Source organism: Oryzias melastigma, linkage group LG16 (genome assembly GCF_002922805.2).
Source record: "Oryzias melastigma strain HK-1 linkage group LG16, ASM292280v2, whole genome shotgun sequence".
NCBI lineage: Eukaryota > Metazoa > Chordata > Actinopteri > Beloniformes > Adrianichthyidae > Oryzias > Oryzias melastigma.
Window position 1 is genome coordinate 1,155,826 of NC_050527.1, and position 9,812 is coordinate 1,165,637.

General features: G+C 37.8%; 1 protein-coding gene across 1 annotated transcript in view; it reads right to left on the bottom strand.

Moving 5' to 3' along the window:
* Positions 1-5,748: 5,748 nt before the first annotated feature.
* The window catches only part of drd2l (dopamine receptor D2 like), a 31,840-nt gene continuing 27,776 nt past the window's right edge, over positions 5,749-9,812 (bottom strand). Inside the window, exons 6-8 of the mRNA XM_036216047.1 lie at positions 8,323-8,406; positions 7,794-8,142; positions 5,749-6,809 (exon numbers count right to left, since the gene is read on the bottom strand). Coding sequence (XP_036071940.1) covers positions 6,613-6,809; positions 7,794-8,142; positions 8,323-8,406 — 630 coding nt within the window. The 3' untranslated portion in view covers positions 5,749-6,612. The remainder of the gene's footprint in view (positions 6,810-7,793; positions 8,143-8,322; positions 8,407-9,812) is intronic.

Below are 9,812 nucleotides of genomic sequence, written 5' to 3' on the forward strand. Positions count from 1 at the left end.
ATTCAATTTGCGCCATTTCATAGTGAATGGAAACGCCACTACTGACAATAAGAAACTTTGTTTTTGCAATTCTTCTTGCTGCGCCTTTGAGTAAAAAATTCACCCTCGCCACATATTCAAAAACTTACTAAAACTTGCACTAAAATGTATTTTTTGACATAGAGAATGACCTCCCCCCTACTAAAAAATGATGACATTACAGCAGGCCAAACTGTTAAAAAAAGTGAAAGGGGCAAAAATCTCTCATGTGGCTCTTTTTTTTTATCTACTAACAAAACCAAAACAGTTTTGAAATTACCTACAGCTTCATCTAACATGAAGACCTGCAGCTTGTGGCCATTTTGTGGCAAAGTGTAAAATTTGGCAATTTTCACATTTTCCCACTATATATTTAAAAAAAACTGTTGTGCAAGCAATCTTCATAAAATTTCAAACACGTCACATGTAAAGTCTACAACCACCAACAACATTTCATTAACCTTTCACTTTGGGGAGATGCTGCCTTCTTGAATTTATAAGAAAAAAATAAAAAATCACCTTTGGTCTAGTTACAAACTTGGGCTAAATTCTCCCCCTACGGCTTCTCCCTTCCCCTCCATTTAGCCCTCCAATCAGAGAGTTATGGAAAAATAGGGTCCTCAATTTCGGATGTTACTGCCACTCAATGACATATCACTAGTTTCCAGTCATCTAAAAATGAAAAAAATGAAAAATGGCACTTTCCTGTTACTAGCACATTTTTTACTCAAAACTGTTTAAATGTAATACACGAGTTGTTGGCTCAAGCGCCTGAGGGCCACTCAACACCACTTGGAGCTTTAATTTATTTTTGTTTTTGCATCTGTTATTTTAAACAAAACAGCATACCAACTGAAGAAAAAATGAATTGGAACCAATCAATACTTAAAATTCTGAAAAACAAGGCTTCAAAATGGACAAAAAAGATAGAAAAACAACAAGTGCATTAGAAAGCACACACAATAAAGAACTGTAACTCTACTTTTATCTACAGTGAATTGACTCACAATAATTGTATCACACAATATTGCATGGAGATAATACAAGGAGGTACAGATGTAAAATAGGACATAATTTGTTACCAGCTGGCTTTATATCATCTAAACCAGAATCATCTCTGAATCAAAATGTTCTCTGACCTTTATTTAACAAAAGAATTCTATTATAGAAGCTAATAACAAGAAGCTGTCAAGACTAACCATGTATTTCCACAAATCAATACTTGTTTTTAAATTTAAGACGAGAGAAAATAATAAAAAGTCCGACTTAAGTCTCAGTCCAATCCATCACTGTAATGACTCCGCCTTTAGTACAGTTCTCTCCTTAAAGTTTATTACTGAGTGGGAAGGAGACTGCGTTTGTGTGTGAGGATGAACAATACTGGCTAGAGATAGTCGAGCAAGTCTCTTCGCTCAAGTTTGGGCTCTGAAACTCACCACCACAAGAGTCATCTGGAGTTGTTCATACCCCCGATCTCAGTCGACATGAGTCATGGTTCAACCCAGGGAACAGGAGGGCTGCGTCCCTGTGCTTCCGGTTAGAGGATTGGTCTTTTACATTGGTCTCAGCTTACAGGTCAAACAGAATACTCTGCCTTCTTGGAAACTCTGTTGGGGGTCAGAGAACTCTTCTAACTGAGAGTCTTTGTCTCCCACATGAACAATGACAGTGATACCTGGAAGGGCATGATCAGGATGAACCTGCGGTGCTTTGTTATTAGACTTATATTCCAGTCGTTTGCAAACGACATGTTTGAGCGCGAGGGTGTCCATCAGTGCATTAGGCACTGGGGCACCCTAAGTAGTTTGTGTCATTTGACCTTTGGGCATGTGTCTTAGACTATCAGGTGAAAAGAAGGGCAAAGCTCTCAACCGATCACTACCTGGTGGAGACCAGACACAGAACTGGTAATCCTAGACGTTCTTTAGGAGTGTGTTGGCAATGTTTGGTTGAACCCACCGTGAGAGAGAAGGGTCTTCAACTCCCACATTTGAGAGAGTCTGGTTTGGAAACTTCATCTCTGTTCTTTGCAGATGATGTTACTCTGTTGGTTTCATCCAACCAGAACCTTCAATGTACACTGGAGTAGTTTGCAGTAGAGTGTGAAGAGACTGGAATGAGAAACAAGTGAAAGGCCAATACTTGCAACCAGAAAAATGTGGCTTCTCCTTTCAGTTCCTGAATTCAAGAGAGGCTGAGATGAGTTTTCTCTGCAGGGTTACTTAGACATAGGTTGGGGAGTTTGGTCAGCAGGAGGAGCTTTTTATCCACATAGAGAGAGGCCAGTTAAGGTGGCTTGAGCATCACTGTTGGATGCCTACTGGGGAGTTATTCAGGACATGTTTCACTGGTCCTGGGAAGACCCAGGACTAAACAGAGGGACTTTGTCTCTAAGCTGGTCAAGAAGCGCCTTGGCAGTATGGGAGGGTGTTTTAGAGAAGAGGGAGGTCTTGGGATCTTTACTGAATACTACTGTCCCTGCAACCAACTCCAGACAAGCTGGAGAAAATAGACAAATGGATAAACTAATACTTTTTATCGCATAGTATTGTTTTCCAGTTCCTTGATCAATTCTGCCATAAAAATATCCACATTTTACCATGACCAGATGTTTTAGATAATTACCATCCAGATAAATACAGGTTTTCTCGTTATTTGCATCAGGTAAATACATGTAAGTTTTAGAAAGCTGATGATACATAAAAATTGATAAGGTGAACATTCCAAAGTGAGAGATACACTATACAGCAGAGAAACGCACAGGATGGCAGATTATAAATGTGGTTTGAAGTCCAGACCTTATGCTTTTTGACTAATACAAGAATCAATCAAAATGACCCGGAAGGTAAGCAGCACCTGAAGGTTACAAAACAACTGATGACAAACGGAGAAAATCCTTTTAGTTCATCCATCCATCTTCTTGACCGCTTTGTCCCTTTCGGGGTCGCGGGGGTGCCGGAGCCTAACCCGGCTACTGAAGGGCGAAGGCGGGGTACACCCTGGACAGGTCGCCAGTCTGTCGCAGGGCCTCAATCACACACACATTCATTCTCACATTCACACCTAGGGGCAATTTAGAGTCACCAATCAACCTATGATGCATGTTTTTGGACGGTGGGAGGAAGCCGGACTCCCCGGTGAAAACCCACGCATGCACGGGGAGAACATGCAAACTCCACACAGAAAGGTCCCAGCTGGGATTTGAACCGGGGCCTTCTCGCTGTGAGGCAAGAGCGCTAACCACTGCGCCACCGTGCGTGTAATGAAACTACAAACCTCATAGAAACAGTACAATGTTGTATCTTTAAAATCTACAAAAGTCATCGAAAATTAAAGTCAACAGTAATTAATTTAGCTGGGAAAAAATGCAGCAAAAAAGGTTACATTTGTTGTGCAAAATGCTTGTTTTTTACTTCAACACTGCTGTTGTTAAACTTCTGCATTTATTTGATTTTCTGTGATATTTAGTGTGAAACACCTTCTCATGCAGGATTTTTCTTAAGACTTTCAACCTGAGCTCTTGATATTCAAGTGTGGATCCCTCCGCTCCATCTGCTTCTATCATTACCAACAAATAGCAGTGTGTGTCTAATTTGCATCCACGTCTCCTTGTTTACGGAGCTCAAGCTGTTCAGCATCTCACACCTGAGCTTGTCATCTAAAACACGTCTCTGTGTCTCATTCATGTGGTTCGCTAAGAGGGGAGACAAATACCTTCTTCCTGGAAGCAGATCAATCACTACATTTATTTTATTTAACTCATGGTAAAAAAAATAAATAAATCTGTGACTCCTTCCATAAAAAACACACTCATTTCTAGGTGCATTACATCCATTGTGGCTGTTACTATTTATTGCTTATGCTGGTAATAGCAACATTCTTATTCTCATGTCCTATCTGTTGTTTTTGGGAGTTTTAAAAATAGGGTTGGGTGTTCTTGAATGAAAAATGTGCTGTAGATAAACCTGGAATTAGCTTACTGTGCCTGGAGGACTAGTCTTTCTGTGAATCACACAAAACAATTAGAAAAGTAGCATTACCTGCGAAAATGCTACTGTGAATACTTTTTGCTGAAAGTAGTAGCCAATGAGGGTGCAGCTTTTTGCCAAAAATGGTGATGTAATTTTCTTTAATTGCTGAAGGAACTTGCAAAATGTTCAACATAAAAAAATTGAAATTTTGTTAAGAACTATGTAAGAGTGCTGAAGTTGACCTAAATTTCTAAAAATGTTGAAGTAAAATTGCTTAAAATATTTAGTTGCTAAAATATTAGCTAAACTCCAAATTAGCCCAAAAAACCTTAATAGATACCAAATTAGCTAAAAAAGCTAGCATATTGCTTAAATACTAGCTAAACTCCAAAGTAGCCTAAAATTAATCAGCAACCTAAACTTGTCAAAAACTTTAGACTGTCGCTAAAATAGAAGCTAAATACTAAATTAGCCTATAAAAACTTCAGAGGATAGCAAATTTGCCAAAAATGTTATGTTGCTAAATAATTAGCTAAACTCCAAAATAGCCTAAAATTCCTTAGTAAACTAAGTCAAAAATGTTAGCTAAAAATTTTGCCAAACTCTAAATTAGCCTATAAAAACTTCAGTAGATAACAAATTAACCAAAAACATTAGCATGTTGCTAATATTAGGTAAACTCCAAGTTTTTCTTTTGAAAATGACTATAAAAGATTATAACATAGCCCATGCACATATTTAAAGGCTTGTTGCTAATTGATTTAAAATTTTGAAATTTGATGAGTTTTTCATTCATTTTCCATGAGGCATATTTTGCTAAATATTTCAAAAACTATAACGTTCATGAATACCAAAAATACACACAGTAATGTCCCGAACAAGCTGAACATTTTGAATCCAAGATTTCTGAAATCGCTGAAAGTGTGATTCAAGTTTTTACGAGGTGGAAAATGTACAGAAAGGAGCAGGAGGATAACTATTGTGTAAATGCTACTAAGCATTCACAGCATTTTTTTAACAAATTGCGTGATTGCTTACTAAGCATTTTTTACCGTAAACATTTCTAATTAGTGATTTCAATTAGAATTCCTGTGATTGCATAGAATATTTACATTTTGGATTCTTTCCCTCGGATAAATCAAATGAATCACCTGGTCTCATCCGTTACCTTCAAGTCTCTCCCGTCACTGGCACTCTCATCCTCAACTTCTCCCTCTCTGAGGCGGACGTTGGGTCTTTTAATTTAAACTGAACTCAGACATCCAGCGACCACCGATTCATACAGTGATGGTGTGCTCTGTCATCACCAAAGGTGGCGCTCACAACGCTGCCTTGATGAGCTGACACGTGCTGCATTCAGGTTACTCAGATTTTTGCTGCCAGCATGTAGCAGAACCCCATTAAAATACTATTGTAATTTTTATTCCTAGAAAATAAAATCAGTGTACCCTTTTATTCAGTTATTCCAGAAACTTGATTACATTTCCAACAACACAGTCCAAGTAACTAATTATTTTTCTGCGACTCCTGCAAAGTTATCTTTCTCTCAGCAGTAAGTCATTCTTCATTAACAATCAATTTTCTTTTATTTTGGTTTAAAAAAAGGAGAAAAACAGTCACACAAAAGGCTTTTGAAGTAGTAAAGGATGCCTGTTGTTGAAAGAAGTAAACAAGCAACAGTCCTTAGTGTGCATGTGGAAAACTGGCTGTTATCCACCCACACATGCTTTTTATTTTCTTTGTGAATAAAAAAAAAAAAACAATTTCATATTTTTAATGATTTTCTGTGTGATTTATCTTACAGACCTACATTCTCACTTGTTTTGCAGACATACTGCTTTTATTCAATTGGACTTATTTATCATTCATACCAAATGTGTTAGAGGAAAAGCTAAAACAAATGTCACATTAATAATTACATTTCAAAACAAAATCTATTTCTAATGCTAAAAACCAACATAAAAGTAACTTTTGTGCATATTTATTATTGTTTTATGAACAGCATGTAAGCCCCAGGATTTACTTTACATCTTCTGTGTGTGTGTGCTTGGATTTCTAAACCAGTAACTCTAGTCGGATCCGAGTCCAGAGATGAGTCAAAAGTGTTGAAAGAGTTCTGGGCGTCAACATGACACAAATATTAAAGCCCAACATCAAAGTTAGTGTCATTTCTCTGCCTGATTCTCTCCTCTCTGACAAAAAAGTACATGTAAACACAAAAAAAATCCCCCAAGCTAATGCATGTCAATGCTTTGAGAAAATCAACTGTTCTAGTAAAGGAAAACAGTCACGTCTCAGCAAATCTCACTGTGACTTTGCATGCTGTGGTGAGATCTTAGTTTCTTACATTCCTTTTCACAGAGTATATACACAAAACAGTGCATGTCGTTTATTTTAAAAATACTTCCAGCTTGTTTGTGTTTCTTGTTTCTGTCTCCTACATGCCGTAAATCTCTTTTCTTTGCAATTGTCGTGTGGTTTCTTTTTATGTCTGCTGTCATCCTCTGGCTTCTAATTTGTCCAGATTTGTTGTTTTTGTGCTTCAAAATGGATCTTTTTTACTTTCGCCTCAACACTTATTACCAGTGTTAGGCTCGTGCTAATTCCTAAGGCTGACTGCGGTCTAGCAGTGCAGGATCTTAATGAAGGCTTTGCGAAATTCAATGTTGAAAGTTGTGTAAATGACAGGATTGACGGCGCTGTTGAGGTAACCCAGCCAGGTGACGGCGCTGTATAGCGAGGGCGAGATGCAGCAGCTCCTGCAGTGGGCCTTCAGCACGTGAGTGAGGAAGAATGGCAGCCAGCAGATGATGAACACGCCTGAGGAGGAGAGAAAACGTGGACACACATGCAGATAAAATCTGTTTTAATGATTGTTGCTAAGCTTTAAAAACAATAATCGTCATTATTACACAACACAAACTCGAGAAGATCACAACACAATAAATTGATAAGAGCAAAACAGTTCAATTGAATTGGTTATGTTTTTAAAATCCCACTCCAATCATATTTTGATTATTGTAAGTGTTCCAATTTAGTTATGAATATGCTGTTTATAGCCAAAATCAACAACTCTAGCACATAGTTTCTGCAGAGCAGCTCTAGTTCATTAGAATTTCACTTCTGAGTTGTGGATGAGACTCTTGGCGCAGAGTAAGCCCGCCCCAATGCCACCACCCATCTGTTTACAAGCTGGCTTATAACTCCAGCCTAACATTACCGGTGCAATAAAAATGGCGAGCAATATCAGAGCTATCCAGCCACACAGTTTTGAGCCAGATGCCAGATTGGATGAGGAAAATAAAGACACATAGATTTTATTAGTCTGCAAGTGGATCCATCAGAATGGAATAAAGCAGGGAGCTTGTAGCTTGCTGTAGTAGCTGCTATGTCACAACTACAAGCTTTTTTAATGGTAATTTTTTTTGTCTAATCCTGGTTTATGACTTGAATAAATAAATACAATTTTAATCTTAATTTTCTTTATAAAAGTCTTTTATCATGTTAAAAACTGTAAAAATACAGTTTTCACTGGAGTGGGTCTTTAAACCTTAAATGTTATGTCTAAGGTGTGAAATATGAGACAAACATTTTCACAAGAACATGTTAAAAACACAATTTTTAACTGAGTGGGTCTTTACAATTTTTTTTGGTGACCTATTTTTTTTTAATAGTAATCCTAGTATTTCTTTTGACTTAATGTTTTTCTAATATGGAGAGATTATGTTTTAGTAGTGGGCACATGGAAACAGAGCATGTCTCTAAATGTGAGCATATCATCACTTGTTCCGTTTTTCTGCTCACCCAGCACGATGGCGAGCATCTGCGTGGCTTTGCGCTCCTTCTGCTGTGACAGCCTCCCTCTCACCCTCTCCTTGGTGGCGCCCCATTTCTCTCTGCTGCTGCTGCGTTCCTTCCATCCCTCACGCCCCCTCATGCCATCCTCGAGGGTGGCGGGGCGAGGCGTCAGGGCCGATCTCGTCACCGTCGGAGGGAGAACGGGCGCAACAGAGATGGAAAGGGAGATCCCAGCCCGTGCCGAGTGGGACGAGGTCTGGGGGGCGGGAAGAGGGGCTCGGCTTTGCTCGGTCTGGGGGAGGAACTGACCCGGTTCCTCTTCAAGAGGGTGGACAACAGCTTCCTTCACCAGAGTCTGACACAGAGAGGAGGAATGAGGATGTTGAGGGAGGCATAATTTTGGGGACAGAGAGAAGTGTAGATGCTTGTTATGAGGAGATGAAACCGTAATAAAGGATGGAAGATTATGATGAGATTCTGGACGAACACCATTAAATCCTTATGGAATTTACAGATCAGAGTCAAGAGAAGTTACCACTTTCTTGCGCTGAGGTGCTGCAGTGCTGGGTCTCAGGATCAGGGTGCACAGTTTCACATCTTCTGGTTGAGTACATTTATTCTGGAGGGAAAATGAAAAAGAATCTGTCATCCAACGTAAAAAGGACCTTTTTGAACAACAAAAATAATGTATTTTATTGGATAAATAAAATAATTTCCACAACATCTTACTCAAATATTGCCTGTTTTTATCATGTTTTGAGAGTTACAGTTGTTTTACAGAAGCAAGAAAAAAAATATTAATAATGATCATGGAAAAAAATCTTTAAATCTAAATAAACTTTCAATTTTTTGCAGTTTTAATAAAATAAATTTAGTCAGAGGCGCTTTTGAAATAAAGATGATCTATAAAACACATTTAAAAGGTATATTTGGAAGAGCTAGAGCAGGGGTGTCAAACTCAATCGCACAAGGGGCCAAAATCCAAAACACACCTTAAGTCGCTGGCCGAACACGATAAACATTTATTAACCACTAAAAAAAAACTAAATGTTTAAAACTTTAAAACAGTAACTTTTTCACATAATTATGAACTAGATATATAGCATTATCTGCAATAATGCTAGTGTGAATGCTGTAAGCTAAATTTGGCCGCTGAAGATGCTAGTGCTGATAGCTGAAGATGCTGAAATTGATAGCTAGAAATTAGCTAGAAAGCTGAAAACGTAGAAATTAATAGCTGAAAACGCTGAAGCTCAAATAGCTGGTTAAAATAATAATTAAATGCCAAAAAAGCCTAAGAAACGAAAAAAAAAACCTAGGTTAGCCAAAACAACGTGCATGTAGCTGAAAAAACAGCTAATGTTCAAAATAGCCTAAAAAGCGCTTAACAGCTAACGTATAAATATTAGTCTAGCTCTAAAACACAGAAAAAAATAAAATATAAATTAAAAAAAACGAAAGAAGAAGCCTAAATTAGCCAAAACAGCTAGCATTTAGAAGAAAATGAGCTAAACTCAAAAACAGCTTAAAAAAATATAAAGAAAAATCTATATTGGCCAAAACAGCTAGCATGTAACTAAAATATTAGAAAACTCAAAAATAGCCTAAACAAATCTTAGTAAATGCCAGAATAGTCCAAAAAGCTAGCAGAACGTCAATTTTTAAAACTTTAAAATCGTAACTTTTTATCACAAATATGAATAAAAAGGGAGGAATATTATTCCAGAATAAATCAACTTAAACCTTAAATCACTTTCAATATTTTACATTCCATAAAAATATAATTTGTCAAAACTGTACAAGTTAAAAATAAGCGCAAGATAACATCGGGCCATTAATAACACTAAAATATAATGATCTGGAGGGCCGGATAGAATTACCAGGAGGGCCGGATGCGGCCCCCGGGTCTTGGCTTTGACACGTGTGAGCTAGATGATGCATTACAGTCAAACAAGCTTTAACCCCTTAATGCCTGTTGTTGCAAATATGCGACAAACGACCTCGGCTTTAAATTACCTAAATGTA